A 17,314-nucleotide genomic window follows, 5' to 3' on the forward strand; every position below is an offset into this window, starting at 1 on the left:
CTTACTTCCAGCAGCATTGTTGGTCGTCGACAGCAATTTCATCGACACGTGGCTAACGATTTGGTACAGTTCGAACATTTACATAAGCAACCCGGCATTGGCATTTTTCATTTACTAACCGTGAATTTTGGACAATAAAGGAGATAAACAGGCCAAAATGACTGAGAGGGCAGAAGTGACAGAATGTAAAAAAAGAAAACGAGGCCCGAACAAGAAACATGAGTTCGACGAAACTCTGACTCCTAGAACAACTTTGTGGAGAAAAATGAGAGAAAGTGCCCAAGAAGAAAGCAAGCAATCTCCAGAGCAATTGAAAGCCAATGATGAACCTATTCACATTCAACAACCCGATTGCAATGTAGGAATTTGTTAATTGCACCTCGTTTCTAATGTTATTTGAGTTAACTAGACGGAATGTTTTATTTCAAACAATAGTTGAAGGACTGCAAAGAATAAACCATTTTCGTATAAATTTAACTTTTACTACCATAAACTTAAAGTAAAATTAACTGAATAGTAGTCTAAATTAAGTTGAATGTGGTTAGTTATTAACTTTGGTAACAAAATTGTCTTAGTCATCACAGTATCTAAATTTAGTTTACAAATTTCATGTTATTTTATTTATGTTTAGATGAAGTAAAGGACCAAAGCAGCCCTGTATCTGAAGACATTGTTCGAGTAGATGATGATGAAAATGAGGATGCAACTCAAGCAGAGGGAAAGTTTGCTGATGACGAAGAAAGCTCATCAGAGACTGAAAACAGTGATGAAGAAATGAAGGATGATGATGCTGATGACACAGAGGACAGTAAGTGCAAAACCAAAAGCACATTTTCACAGATACATTTTAAAATTTTAGATTCACATTAATAGATTCACATAAAAATCAGCCAGTCAGTTTAAGATGGTTGGTCTTGGAAGGCCTGAAAAATTTTTTTGAATAATCATGATCATTAGAATTAAGTGTTTGTTCCCATTTTCAGATTTGCAGAACTTTGAAGATAAATCACAGCCTTTGTACATTGGAGCAAGAATTACAGAACTAGTCAGTGTAGTTTTGATAATGAGTTTCATTATAAGACATCAACTGAGTGGGGAGGCACCAAAAGATTTATTGGTCTTAATCGAACTTCATTGCATGACTCCACATTTTTGCAGAACTAGTTTGAAAACATTTAACATTTAACAATTTCTTCAAAGGTATGTCATCACCTGTACAGTTGCACTACTTCTGTAATTTTTGCAACACTTACCATGGGAAAGCAAGTGAGCCAACCTGCCAGAAATGCCAGAAAAGTGAACAGTCATCCTTCATATACATACCGATGATAGGTCAATTACAGTCACTATTTTCAGGTAAGAGTCATGATAGATAGTAATCAAATTTATTCAAGGTTTGGACAGACATGAAAGCATGGTGCCACCTTGAAAAGATTTTAACATCTAATAGCAGGAAATAGGTTAAATGTCTTGAAAAGCCTTGATAAATAGTAATCAGTGTATTTCAGATGAAACTTCAATAACACTCTTGCTTTATTAACATTGGAAAGATTTCAATTACCATTTCTCAAATTCTTAGATATAATAGATGAATCAATTACCAAGGCAAAGCTTTTTGCTGTCAAGATAATTGTAACGAAACAAACAATTGTGTGGCCTCTTTAATATTGGGAAGTGTTGGATAACTGTTTTGTGATAGAAATTTATTGCAATTCACCTTGAAAAGACTTTAATTTTTAAGTGTTGTAGTCTGTATGAATGCATTTTTTATATTTTATTTATTGGGCATGGGTTCCTTTTGGGTCCTTTGTCATTTTAAAAAGAGTTCTAGTATTCAGGGTATTTTCATAGTGTGACAATACAATTGTTTACAATAGGTTTAAAGAAGTCAGACTTACTTCATGAAGGAGGAAGGGTCAAGGATAATCCATCAGCAATTGAAGATATCTTTGATGGGAAAATTTACAAAAACATCTTTGTGGATAACTTCTTCAAGGGAACAAAAAAAGGAAGAAAAGAGAAAGAAATTCATATTTCTCTACAACGCAACACAGATGGAGTGACTCTGTTCAGATCATCGACTTACAAAGTTTGGCCTCTGTATCTAACAGTTAATGAACTGAACCCAAAGTTAAGGTAAGCTTTCTTAATTTCATTGTTACTCCAAAGTTTCAACAGATGGAACTGGTGAAAGTATGTATTAATATGAGGTCTTATTTTTAGTCAAATTTTCATAAGATTTGGTAGGAAGACAAAGGAGTATATGACAATGGGTCATGCAAAACAAATTATGGTATGCAATTATTGATTTTTTAGGGTTTTTCTTGTTTTGGTTTTTTTTGAGAAAATCACAAAACTTTGTAAAAATTCTGTTTTGAGTTCATTCTGGAACATTTCCCTTGCTTTTGATCAGATTCTCATTAAATGTGGAAGAAAAAAATGGAATACATGTGATGATGTTGAGGATGACTGATTTTTTGTAATAACTCCAGTAAATATAAGTTGCAGAGGATATTGATCATGTGTGGTTAGTTTAAGAATTGGTTACTCCAATAGAATTTGGATAATTTTTGTGATCATTCTATCATGGATAGATTGAGTTCAGTTTGATTCTTTTAAATGTTTATATATTCATATATATCCAAATGCAAACTTGCTGATTAAAACATTGAAAAGTTAAAGTAAACCTTCTTTGATAAATATCTGACAGTGTTTTCAGGTACTGCAGACTGTTTGCTGGTATGGCATTAACAAGCCAACAATGTCAATCTTTCTGCAGCCTCTTTTTGAAAAACTGAAGTCCTTGTGTGAAAAAGGTTTGTTTGTTATGCATGTGCTTTTAAATGGCTTGATACATTCAATTTCTCATTCTGGACAGAATGTCATGAACAGTAGCATGTAATTATGTTTGAAATATCTAGCAGTTATTACACATTTTAGCAGCATTATTTACAGTTCTTTCTTGTTTCACTTAGGTACTGATGTTGTGCTGGAGGGCAGATCATTGCTGTTACGAGCTGTTCTTCATAGTGTTGTGTGTGATGCTCCTGCAAGATGTCTGGTCCAAAACTTTGTACAGTTTAATGGATATTTTGGATGTGGAAGCTGTTTGTCCAAGGGAAAATCTGTGAAAACTGGAGAACGTGGATCGATGATGTCTTATCCATTTGACATATCAGAAGCTGGTAACTTCACTGGTGTCTCTACGCCTCGCACTCATACCCAAGGACTGACTGATGCAAGGAGAGCAGGACAACACAGATCATGTCAAAATGGTGTCAAGGGCTTCTCCCCTTTGTACAAGTTGCCCTTTTTTGATATGATAAGATGTGTTACTGTAGATTATATGCATTGTGTTCTACTTGGGGTGCAGAAGAAATGTTTACATCTTTGGACAGGCAGTGCAAACAAAAATGAAAAATTTTACATTGGAAACTTCACATCAATATTTAATGAAAGATTACAAAGACTTTCTCCACCAAATCTAATCACAAGACTGCTTAGGTGCATTGAAGATTTGAAGAATTGGAAGGCTTCAGAGTTCAGGTCCTTTCTTTTGTTTTATTCTGTTTGCTGCTTATATCAGAACAGATCTTGTTTTTGCATGAACTGTTAAGTTAAACTCCAATCTCTTTAAAGTCTAGACAGTACCAGTGTAGCACCCTCTTATTTGTTACAGAAAAAAAAGTTTTTGCAGCACCCATCTAAGTACCCATGACAGTGCTTGTGGCTAAAATGTACCATTTGGAGTGCCCCTATTTTTTCATGTTTAAATCAAGTTTTGGAAGTACCCATGGAAGTCCCCATGGTATTTGTTTGTTTCTAATTAGCACCATTTGGAGCACCCCTGTATTTTAACCAAAGTTTAAGAAGCGCCCCTGGAAGCCCCAATGCTATTTGTCAAATTTTTAGTGGGTACCGTTTGAAGTGCCCACAGTTTTTAACTAGCTTTTAACTAAAGTTTAGGAAGCGCCCCAGGAAGCCTCCATGCCACTTATATAATTCTTGTGAGTGCCATCTGAAGCGCCCCGCCTTTTTATGCCATGAATCTGTAGTGCCCTTTGGAGTTCCATTTTAGGTGCCCCACCCCAATTAGAGCATCATTTTCATTGCCCTTTTAGTGTGTAAGGGTTCAAAGTTCAGGTTCCCCTACATTTTTTTAAGAGTATATACAGCAAGATCAGATGACTGCACATCACCTTTCGGTACTGTATGTTATTCAGGTTGAACTACAACATAATAAGACTAGACACTGTACTCGGGAAAAACGACCAGGATGTAATGAGTCCCCCGACAGACACCGTAAACTGCTAAATAGGTAAACTGGCAAGGCAGTTGTCACATCAAGTGTCAGAACATAACAAGCTGATGATTCTTTCATCAAATCTTTCACTTATAACAAATCTCTGAACACATTTGTTATATTGACTATATTAACGATGGGGTTCAAATCATAAACTATTTTTTGCAAATTTAATGAAATTTGGGTCCACATCAAAGTTGTCAAGGAGCAAAGTTACAATGTTTCAAGACAATAATTAAACGAAGTGAATAAACTGAAGAATAGAATCAATGACAGTAATCATAAAAGTTGTCAAACTTACTATTTCCATCTTTTTTGAGTGACCATGTAATATAACTTGACATCTCGGCTTTCATCACCCTGAACTTTACGCTTGAACGCAAACTGTAATGCTAAAATATATGAAACATTATTGTCACAGGTCAAAACCAAGCATAATATGTTCACCAACCTCCATAATATATGTATAGTAGGTTATGGTTTGCCTAACATGTTCAGAATGGAAAATCAGACGTTAGTCCGAATGTAGAAGTTTTCGTTTATGAGCATGACAGCCATTGCTGTAATATAATTGCCTGCCATGGGTCGTGTGCGCAACCTTGACCAATCACGATCCTTATAGCAGACTGCGGGCAATAAGCATCGTTAGAAACCAATAATTATCCTATAAAACCACTTCCTACAACAGCAAAAATACGCTTTGCAGGGGTACAATGATATTGTGATGTTTAGAAATTAGAGTTCTCGAACGACACCTGCCATCATACAAATTGCCTCAAATGGTATTCATACAAAGCCTTGAAACCGAGGTATTTCCCGTTGCTGCTTCACATTAGCAAGCGGAAAGCCACTGAATTAGGGAAATAGACGACCATACATATTATTTGAGAAGTCTTTTGTAAAATAGTTTTCAAATACTGCGTCAACAGTGTACTAGACCATTTCATTAGCAACATCTAAACCTAAAGCTATATAGACACCACCCTGAAGACACCCAGCAGACACCCAGTAGCATACCACTCCAACTTAGGACATATCATCAGTGTACTGGACCATTTCATAAGCAACACCTGAACTCAAAAGCTATAGACACCACCCTGAAGACACCCATTAGACACCCTGAAGACACCTAGTAGACACCTTCAAGACACCCAGTGGTACACAACTCAAGCCTAGGACATGTCTGTCGTGTACTGGACCACTTCATGAGCAACACCTAAACCTGACTCTATTTAACCACCATTCCACCAGAACAGAACGATGATCAACATTGTTCTTATGCACAATCTGTTGGATAAATTGACCATTTTCGGAGAATACCACTAACGCGAAGCTTCACAGACCACCCTTATGATAAGGCTTTCACATTTACCCATGCTATGATCAGGGAGCCTACATAGACGGAGAGAAGAAACTCTGAACGTATGTCTCGGGTCGTTACGTAACCAGTGTAGCCAATATGGTGACAGTGTAGAATCTAAGATTGAGCCCGGTTTATTTTCAACAACTGATTAAGTTCGCGGAGTGTTATAACAACTGAAATCCAACATGTAGAAGATAGGTTAACTATTTTGTCACTTCAGTTTAAGTCAAATAATTGGTATTAGTGTCCGTATTAGGACAGTAGATTTGTAGTAAAGTTTCAAGTCAGTAAGTTATAGCTCACTGGCTTCTATTCTCGATTCACCGCGAAGATAGACTAAATTGTGCCGCTAAAATCTTCTTTCACACATTCATTTAATTTATAGAAAGAGAACATACCTTTAGTTGAAAGGTATTTGCAAGTAATAGTGACAGTTTTATGCCTTATAAATTGTTAGGGTGTAATTGAGGTGTGTGAAAAATATAACGTTTCGCCACTGAAATGCTATATGCCGTTGTTTGAGTATTCCTAGTTACTTCCTCAAAAACATCTTTCACATACACCTTTAATTAATATGACGGGAATATACTATCAGGTGAAATGTGTTTGCAAGTAATAGTGATATTTTCATAATCTAAAAAAGAATGTTAGGGAGTATATTTGAGGCGTGTGCAAAATGTGACATATTGCCGATCTGCTCTGATCCGCCACTGAAATACTACACGCCGTTGTTTGAGTGTTTCTAGTTATTACTTAAAAAATATCTGTCACATACACCTTTAATTCTTATGAGGGGAATATACTATCAGGTGAAATATGTTTGCAAGTAATAGTGATAGTTCCATAATCTAAAACAAAATGATAGGGTGTATTTGAGGTGTGTGAAAAATATGACATATTGCCGATCTGATCTGATTCGCCATTGATGCTTGAGGGTTATAGTTCCATAACTTCTTTCTTTCTTGTTGATCTCATTATTTGACAAAACTGGAAAGGTCAACGGTTTTAGGACGCTTTGTGATAGTATTACACTTTACTTCTGAGCGCAGTGTGACAGTGTCATTTAACATTTTGTTAATGTCCATTCAATTCCCCACATACAATAAGATATCTGAATAAATTATTAATGTAAACAAAAATGTTTCAATGTAGATTTTATAAAAAGACAGCTGATCTTAACAAGTGTTCTCGCGATACTTTTGCGTTCTTTAACATGTTTTGGGAGGGAAGGCCACGGTGTATCATTTATTCTTTCATTCATTCACGTAAGTACTTATTTGTTTTATTCCTTTTCTTTATTTCGGTCATTCATTTGCATAATTCTTGCTCTTAATTATTACTATAATTCATTCACTCATTCATTCATTCATTTATTCATTCATTCACTGTAAAATTCCGACTGATACAATAAACTGGCTGAAGTTCTGTTAAACCAGGGATAATCTACAAAGTATATACTCTATATAGTCTCCCTGGTTAAACACAACTGAAGTTGCACAGGGAACGAGGCAAGTCACTGTGTGCGTTGAAGAATGACGAGGCACACGTTAATTAGTACAAATGGTAAAGAAAGCAAGCGAGAGACCTATCCCTGTTGTAGAGTATCCCTGCTATGATTTATCTGGTTTTCATCGGACCACTCCCTCATTTCCAGACATTGTAACTTACTTGGAGTTTTACATTCAACCGATCAAACACTCACAAAACTGCCCTAAAGATGAAATGCTCACAACAAAGTCTGTTTGACCACTTCAGCACTTTTTCAAACCTGAAGTTCTACAAATCACCCTTTTCATGTTGGGTTAAAAAAAATCTACCCAAACCAGCATCTATCTGGTCTCTATACCATTCTGTCAACTTTGCCATTACTAAACCTCTAATCTCTAATATTTGATAAAGAATATCTTACCACTACACCAAAGACACACATAAAACCCTCAATATACCAATCAGGTGAAATCTATCTGAGTTACCAGACCTATCTGAGTTACCATGCGCCCATCTCCAGGGTATACATTCCAATAACTCTCCATCATACCCTGGGTGCATCTACACCTCAGCCCGATAAGTATATTACCTCCCTTGGTTAGCTTTTCATCAAATCAGGTTTGTATGCCAGGAAGTTCAGCATACCAATTAAACTCACTTCCGATTCTCAAATTATCTAACCAATTAAACTAAGCAACACAACTGATGCAGAGGCACCTGAAAGAGGTACAAGGAGTCCTTACATATACTTTTTTCAACTTTCAGACCTGAAAATCTGAGTCGCACAAGCCTATGCAGCTACTACCGCTATCCTTGTTGACACTGGCAAGCTTGGTTGTAACTTTGAGAGAATGCGGAGAGAGCAAAGGGATCTAAGGTCATCGGAACATATACCCTGGAGATTTTTGAGCATGTCAAGTGTATTGCCTTAACACTGTAGCTGTCCATGTGACATTTTTCCAACAAATACCTTTGATCTGAAGCTGTGCACACTCCCTCCAAAGACCATGATAACCAAATATCATCTCTTTGACCACATTTTCCCAAGTATACCTTACATCTGAACCTACATAACTATCTTTTACGGATAAGACACCCTGTAATGTAAATCTACCCCTGAAATGACATAGACCACTGGACCATAGATGATTTGACAATCTGACATATTCCTGATCCTCCACATTAAACATGAATTAATTTCTGCCTCTGCTGCGATCCGGAGTCTCTTATCTGCTACAACTATGGCCCTGTGAAGATCTTTGGCAACCCTTGCTTGTTAAAAATGGCTAAAAACAAGACTGCAAAGTCACTAACCTTGTCCATATTTCTCATGAATGATAACCATAACATCAATCACTGGAGTATCTGTTGCACATTCCAGTATTCATACATTGCTGTCATACAGCTTGAACATTGCTGAATGCACGTCTCTATATCAAAACATGGAGATCTATGCTCGTGACAGTCAGTAGTAAGTGATGAGAAATACAACTTTTTTTCAGTAATTTTCATTTGCATAGCTGAAACATACGATCTTCGACAACCTACTTTAACAACCAATCAGAATAAAGCCCGGTGTCACAAGGTAGTTCATTCACATATCGGAATTACTCAACCTTTGCCAACATGATCACCTCATGATGCACTCCAGAAGTAACTGTTGCGTCTGACTACAGGAAGTGCTGTAACTGAAGAAAGCTTCGTGGATCGTTGCAAATTGTTCTAAAGTAAAAGTTTGACTTGTAAGTAATTTTCAGAAGTAATCTGGAAAATTACTCAGAAAACTGTAGCAGTGCCATATACTACTGTAATGCCATAATAATTGTAATAATTACTAAGAAATCGTAAGTGTATGCACCTCTGTCATGACATTAATCACTCAGCTGACTGGTACACATTCGAGTATTCATACACTGCTGTCATACAGTTTGAATATTATGGAGACGGCTGGGACAAGGACCGGGGTACTCAAATCCGGGTTGGGGACAGCTGGAATTGAGTCCTATTTCTAGGAATCTAGTAGCCAAGAAGGAAGGCAAAGTTCTGGAATACTTAGTCTAGGACAAGGAGTGCAAGAGATGGTGTTACTCTTTAAATTGGTTAAACAGATGTAACTAAATAGCCAGAGATCAGTTTTAATGTCTTATTGCCACCTATTCAAATTTTCAGCAATAATATCTGTCAAATAGTGACTGAATATTCAGAAAGTTGACAGAACAAGCTGTATTCTTTACATATCCGGGTACTCCATTTCGATTTGGGTAAGTATGTGAAGGTACTTGATTCCATTTTTTCCTACCCATCCCATCCCTATTGAATATTACTGAAAGCATGTCTTCACATGCACATCTGGATATCTATGTTCATGACATCAATCACTGGATTGTCTGGTGCACATTCCAATATTGATACACTGTTGTCATACAGCAGGAATATTGCTGAATGCAGCCCAAGTGTGGTCATGTACACAGCACAGAGGTCAGGATTCAGCTCAAGGTCTGCGTACAAAATCCAGGAAACCACTTCTGGGCCACTTCAAGAGAATGCCTACAAATCTGAAGCTTCACTAACCAGCTCCAAGTTTAACTAAATCTATTCTTCACTAAATAAAACTTTTAACATGAACCACAAACTTGGGACCAAACCTAACAACATAGGTTTAACTTTGGTGACAAGGTAATGAAAATATATCACAATCATTTAAACAGTTTATCAAGGATAACAGAGGTAGATAATGATAAATCCATTAAAATTCAATGAAGAGAAAAATTGCTAAACCGAAAACTGAAGAGTGACAGTACACTACATGAAAAACCACATTTTGTTCCGCATTGTCCACCTAAGTAAATTGGAACTGCAGAGGTTCAAATATTTTTTTAAGAGCCACTTGCCACAGTGAAAGTAACTTGTCCTGTCTAATTTTCCACTTGTCCTGATTTTTATGACATAATCATGATAATGTGACTGCAAAAGAATAAATCAACATGGTACTTAATATTAATGCTTCAGTGGACTATCTACTGAGATGAGATGAATAGTCAAGAAAGATAACTCAACTTTATTATCACTGAAAAATTTAATACCTACATTATGAGCAGATATGAAACACAAGCTAATTTGCAGTTTGAAACTGTAAGCAGAAATTATCTAGTAGTCCACGGACATGTAAGATACCATTACTTGATTGCCTGAAATGAAAACTGACCTGTCTGAGTGTCGGGCGAAGAGATATTTTAACCCCTGAACTGGATGGAAAAAAAACATAATTTCTAATAGAAACCTGGACTTGTATCCTTGAACTTGTACTTAGAATGAATCTCAATCGGCTGCCGGAACCATGGACCTATCAAACATCATCCGGGTATCAGATTCAATAATCACTACATGATAAACTACTTGGAAAGCAGACCAAGCATTTAGAATATTTAAGGAAATGTACAAGTTATACACCTAAAATCTCTGACAAATAGAAAGAAACTAACCCTAAATCACTTATCTAAGTTAATATTGACCAAATATCGCAGAACAGACCAACTTCATTATGTACAAATTTGCATTTTGGGGAGTTTGGAATTCATCTTGTCTTGATCAGACAATGCAGTAACTGAGATGTAAGCCTTGGGGTAGGATGACATGCAAACATTCAGTCAGAAAGCCTGACTTGCTGAATCCTGCTGATAACTGGGGACCGACCAGGACAGGTCCGACCCGAAATCACAGATAACCATTATCTGGAGATTTATGTCTCCCTCATCAGATGAGAATTAAGCAGTACTCCAAATAACACACCGTCAGTCAAGCATGGGGTAGTAGCAGAAATGTTCTACCAAATTATGGACATATCAAAGACAACAGGGCAACTTACTTCAGAGCTAGAAGAATGATCTCCCAGCAGCCTATTGTTGCACTGAATGGACTGGGCAGTCAGAAACTTTCTGGATGGATCTGGTCATCTGGGTGGATCTGTGAACCGATGCACATATTGTTCATCACTAGATTATCTGGTGAAGACCACACTGTTCATAGACAGCAGTCACAGAGTATTGCTGAAGGCAGACTAAACAAACAAATATGTTTGTACTAATCTAGTTAAGGGAAAAGTGGAACCAATCGCTGTTTATCATTTCAAGAACACCATATCTATTACATCACCTGTACCCCCTCATACCTCGCCTTCATGGTCCATGCCATACAGGTGGTTCTGGTCATCTTGGTAGATCTGGTCATCTGGATAAATCTGGTCATCTGGATGGATCGAGTCATCTGGGTGAATCAGTCATCTGAGTAGGTTTGATCATCTGGATGGATCTGTCATCAGGATGGATCTGGTCATCTGGATGGATCTGGTTATCTAGGTGGATCTGTTATATGAGTGGATTTAGTCATCAAGGTCAATCTGGTCATCTTGGTGGATCTGTCATCTGGATGGGTCTGGTCATCTGGGTGAATCTGTCATCTGGATGGATCCAGTCATCTGGGTAGATCTGGCTGTGTGGATGATCTGGTCATCTGGGAGGATCTGGTCATCTGGGTGGATCTGTCATCTGGATGGGTCCGGTCATCTGGGTAGATATGGCTGTGTGGATGATCTGGTCATCTGGGAAGATCTGGTCATCTGGGTGGATCTGATCTTCTGGATGGATCTGGTCATCTGCATGGAACTGCCATCTGTGGGGGATCTGTCATCTTGGTCTTATCTGTCATCTGGGTGGATCTAATCATCTGGATGGTTCATTCATCAGGATTGATCTGGTCATCTTGGTGGATCTTGTCATCTGGGTGGATCTGTCATCAGCATGGATCTGGTTATGTGGATGGATCTAGTCATCTGCATGAATCGGTCATCTGTGTGGATTTGGTCACCTGGGTGGATCTGTCATCAGTGGAGATCCGGTCATTTGTGTTGATCTGTCATCTGGGTGGAAGTGTCGTCAGTGTGGATCTGGTCATTTGGGTTCTGTCATCTGAGTGGATCTGGACAACACTAGGTGGATTTGTCATCTGTGAGGATCTGTCATCTGGGTGCATCCGGATGAAGCCTGTGAAACAAGCATTCAGCATTGCCTTACAAGAAATCTACCCAAGCAAGCAGTTATCTCTCCTCTATACACAGTCTACTTAGTGACTATCGGAGAATGCCTGTAACCTGAAACTACAAAAACCATCCTGAACGCTTCCTGTAATCTAAATCTGCCCAAGCTAGCATGTATCTGGCCTCTACACAGAGTCTACTTGGTGATTCCCAGAGAATACCTTTAACCTGAAACTACACAAACCACCCTGAGGACACCCTGTAATCTAACTCTAGCATATATCTGGCTACAGGTCCCTACTGCGGGTCAGAAAGTCAAGAAACTATGCTCTGGAAAAGAGCATTACCACCGATTTTCAGCCTAAGTCACGCTTGTTGCCATGGAAATGCCAAAAATATTTTATTAAGAATACCCAAACTACCAAAAGGAACTAATACACCAACAGATCTATCTATGTGCCAAGTTTGGTGAAGAAACATTGAATGGTTTTGAAGTTCTGCTCCGGAAAAGATAAATGTGCATGGACGGACACGATTTGTTTGCCAAAGTGCACTAAAGTATGTTTTCACCATTATTATATTTCCTGACTTCAAATGACATTATGAACAATGACTAATGGTAAAGTGTACTGGTCAGACTGCCAGCTAATCATCAAAGTCTTTTCAAAGTTTGAGGTCAGTAAATAAACAACAAGAGTCATCAGAAGATGACATATCACCCCAGCCCCCACATATTTGAAAGGACAAATCATCTGAAGGTTACTTGATGTTTTTTTGGACAAAGTTTGAATTGTTTTCCACGGAAATCATGAAATATATAAATGCCATATATCTGTAAATAGCAAAAGGCACCACTTCAAGATCTGCCTCATATATCTACCAAGGTCTGTTGAAAGATATCAAATGATTTTTGAGTTGGAAACAAAGTCCATCCCTTCATTTTGAAGCGTTTCCATTGAAAAAGAGAAAATAATAAATCACAAAAACTTGTACATAGGAAAAGGCACCACTTTAGGTTGTGTCTGATGTATCTAACAAGTTTTGCAGAAAAATATTGAACTTTTTTTTTTAATTCTGCTCTGGAAACAAAGCCCATCCCACCATTTTGAGACTAATATCGAAATGTTTTTTATGGAAACTGAGAAAATAATACATCACAAACACCTATAAGTACCAAAGGGCACCACTCTGGGATCTGCTACACATATCTACCGAGTTTTGCTGACAGATATTACAAAGTTTTTTAGATGTGCTCCGGAAATGAAACACACCTCTCACTTTTGAGACAAAGTCCAAAACGTTTCCATGTAAACAAAGAAAATCATGAATCACAAAAACCTGTAAATAGCAAAAGGCATCACTTTAAGTTCTGATTGATTTGTCTACCAAGTTTTGCAGAAAAATATTGAACGTTTTTTTAGCTCTGCACCGGAAACAAAGCCCACCCCACCATTAGACTAACACCAAAGAGTTCCATGGGAAAACAAACAAAATAAAAATGCCAAAACGGTGTAAGTAGCAAAAGGCACAACTATAGGTTGAGATTATTACATCTATCAAGTTTGGTCTTAAAATACAGAATGGTTTCTGAGTTACGCTCCAGAAACAAAATGATTACGGAGGACGGGCGGGCGGACAGACAGACAAGGCGACGACTATATCCCCCCGCATTACATGCCAGGGGGATAAAATACATACCTAGCACAGTTTTGTTTCTTGTGATATATTATCAACTGTAACATTCACTTCAAGTTGTGTAATGCTTTGAAGTTCAATTCAATAGACAATGAATTTATGACACATCTGAAATTGAAATGGCACACTTAAATCATCATGACAGTGCCTCCATAGGGCCACTTGGAAAAACAAAACTGATCCCTGCATTAGGAAAGTATCTTCATACTGTAAAAACTGTTGTAACCAATCTGTATTACAACACAAACACCTACAATTTAGGTGTTCTTTGCAGACACCATCCTCACTTCAACCTTTGACTGGAAATTCATGGCTTTTTAAAGGATTTTATGTCTTTTTTCAAGTTTTTATAGGCAAAACCTTTTCCCAAGCTTTTTAAGGTTAGATGCAAAAATTCCTGTCTTTTTCAAGATATTTGAACTTGAAACAGTGAAAGGTTTTTAAGTTCTGATCACCACTAGAAAAGAGCACCACCAAATTCATTTGGAGACAAACTTGTTGGCATGGAAGCACTACCACTAAACTCAATCAAAGTAGTTGCCATGCAAACGCATAAATATATTTTATTCAGAAATCCAAACCTGTCAAATGGCACCAGCACACCATAAAAGTTTGGTGAAGAATTTCAAGAAATAGTGTGCAGTTTTGAAGTTTTAGTCCAGAAAAGACGAATGGATGGATGGAGCGCATTTTACTCAATGTCCCAAAATGTGCTTCATCCATTAAAAAGTGGAGAAAACCCAAATAAAGCAACACAACATAAGGTCTTAATTAGTCATGGAAAAGTCACAATGACTTTGGCATTACTTAAGAAACTTTTTGGAATGTCTGCGTGTTCTTTCAGTGTTATATACAGCCTATCAAGCACAGATTTATAACCTGGGTGAATCTGAAAGGGCTGTTGGGTGGACCAGGGGTGTTTGTCTCATGGGGGCTGGATGTATTACCTGGGTGAATCTACATGGTCACCTGAAAGGGCTGTGGGGTGGACCAGGGGTGTCTGTTTCATAGGGGCAGGATATATTATCTGGGTGAATCTACATGGTCACCTGAAAGGGTAGTGGGTGAGAACTGCGATACCGTGCAACCTACCCTCACAACACCCGGTTGTCCAAATGTACCCACGCTACGATCAATCTGGACTGTATACAGTCTATCTCAACAACACTTCCAGAGTATACCTTTAACACCAACCTCTGCAGCCTACCCTCACAACACCTGGTTGTCCAAATCTACCCATGCTGTAATTTGTCTGGCCTGTGTATAGTCTATCTCAACAACACTTCCAGAGAATACCTTTAACACGAACCTCTGCAACCCACCCTCACAACACCCGGTTGTCCAAATCTATCCATGCTATAATCTATCTGGCCTGTGTACAGTCTATCTCACCAAACACTTCCAGCGAATACCTGTCACACGAACGTGTGCAACCCACCCTTACAACACCCGGTTATCCAAATCTATCCATGCTACGATCTATCATCTGGCCTGTATACAGTCTACCTGACCAACACTTCCAGAGGATACCTGTAACACGAAGCTGTGCAACCCACCCTTATAACACCCGATTTTCATAATCTACTCATTCTATGATCTATCTGGTCTGTATACAATCTAACCAACACTTCAAGAAAACACCTTCAACATGAAGCTGTGCAACCAACCTTCACAAAAGGGAATCAAAAAGTGTGAATAGCAAAACCTTCAACCACTGGGTTACCTCAGCACCCCCTTTAACATGAAACTACACCAATTACACTTAAGACAGGGTCTATGTGACTACTTGATGACTTCCAGAGAACAGCTTTAACCTGAAGGTACACAAACCACCCTGAAGACAACCTGTAATCTAAACATACCCATGCTAACTTGTATCTGGTCTCTTTATATTATAGTTTCCTTGACCAACATTGACATTTTCCACAGTAAACATTATGCTAAAGCTACACAAATTATCTGCTAGATACAGTGTCTAATTTACTTTTCAGAAGAAGTGGGCCATTGGCCGTGGTTAATTGAAATAGTAGGACATTTGCCATTGTATAGGTGGGTCATAAGAAAAGACAAGGGAGACATTCACTCTGCAATTTTAATGAATTTTTCATGCAAAAAGCTGTTCAGTTGTATCAATTAAAGTGATAATTTAAATTGAATTGCTGCCTTTTCTTACCACGAATCACATTTTCACTGCCATTTTAATTTGTCCCTTCAACCATGCAGCTTGGAGAGCAAGTTCATGGTCAGCACTATCAGCGTCTCTTGAGCATGGAAGTACGGAAATTATCAGTTTCATCAGTGAAAACATTATGCTTTCCATTTTACAGACAATGTACACAAGTCATTTTGTTTTTACACTGATTATAGGGAACCTACTGATACAAACTTTGCCATTTCGTTTGGAAAGAACAGGTTGATGTTTTGCTCTGTTTTAACATCGATCTGCGTATCATTGTTTTTTATAGTTTCGTCTCAGTTGTTAAATTAGAACTCTCATCACTTAACCTCGCAACGGTTTTGGCATTTTCTCTATCAGGTTTTGTTCTTTATGTTTCGAAAAACAGCAAACGACTTTTCAGCTACATTTCATTTCGATAACGGCACACACTCTTTTCAACTTCAGTTACCGACCTTTGATATAGACCTGGCAAATACACTTAACTCTTAATGCATAACGAAACAGCATGACTTGAATAAGCAATGTATTATAAACTCCATGCATTGATTTAGGCATGTCACTAAATGTGGGGAAATCGTGTACAGCACTGCGGGGATTATGAATGCAGATTCATCACCTGGAATTGTGAAAAATATGTCGAAAATATTAAACAGTTTTGAGAGGTATGTCTTTACATGAATGATATGAGTCAAATTATTTTTATAGTGTGCCAATCAGACCCACCAGGTTAAGGAATAGTGCATCATTTTTAACCATCATGCGCCAATGGAGCCGTCTAAATTAGACTCTGTATATACCTGAAACTGCAAGCCGAAAGTCTGTTGGACCAATTAACATTTTTAAACACGTCCTGTAATACAAAACTCTACCCAAGCCAAGAAAATCTGGTGTATCTGACCATCTGACCATTTCAATAGGAAACTTTTACCTGCAGTTTGTAGTTATGACACAGTGGACCCATGTGGGAAATCAAACCCAGGACTCAAGCAACAACAAGGAAACACTTCAACTACTGGGCCTTTCTTTAAGCTGAGGTCCTACTGGAAAAGTACTGGAATTTTAGGCCTTGAGAGCTGTACGAACCATGTGTACTGTTAAATTTGTAATAATATATAAATGCATAAACATATCTTCATATAATGATTGGGGGGGGAGGGGGGGGGGGGGGTAAATTCGATTTTATATCATCTAAAATACATATTGGATACTAAACACATTTTCTGTGTTGATCCCAAACAGGCAGACATAACCTAA

The 17,314-nt window shown here is 37.9% G+C and overlaps 1 protein-coding gene across 1 annotated transcript; it reads left to right on the forward strand.

Moving 5' to 3' along the window:
- The first annotated feature begins 1,305 nt into the window (after positions 1-1,305).
- LOC137280982 (uncharacterized) lies at positions 1,306-12,276 on the forward strand. The gene is made up of 4 exons (XM_067812151.1): positions 1,306-1,356; positions 1,878-2,136; positions 2,956-3,568; positions 11,950-12,276. Exons 1-4 carry the CDS (start codon positions 1,326-1,328, stop codon positions 12,274-12,276), a joined length of 1,230 nt encoding a protein of 409 aa, XP_067668252.1. The 5' UTR covers positions 1,306-1,325.
- Positions 12,277-17,314: the final 5,038 nt, after the last annotated feature.

This window comes from Haliotis asinina, chromosome 4, assembly GCF_037392515.1.
Source record: "Haliotis asinina isolate JCU_RB_2024 chromosome 4, JCU_Hal_asi_v2, whole genome shotgun sequence".
Taxonomy (NCBI): domain Eukaryota; kingdom Metazoa; phylum Mollusca; class Gastropoda; order Lepetellida; family Haliotidae; genus Haliotis; species Haliotis asinina.

Bases quoted from the DNA above. Each gene is read 5' to 3' on its own strand.
- LOC137280982 (XM_067812151.1), top strand. From the start codon at position 1,326: ATGATAGGTCAATTACAGTCACTATTTTCAG. The intron at 1,357-1,877 runs GTAAGAGTCATG...TGTTTACAATAG, and splicing joins ATTACAGTCACTATTTTCAG to GTTTAAAGAAGTCAGACTTA. The intron at 2,137-2,955 runs GTAAGCTTTCTT...CATTATTTACAG, and splicing joins GAACTGAACCCAAAGTTAAG to TTCTTTCTTGTTTCACTTAG.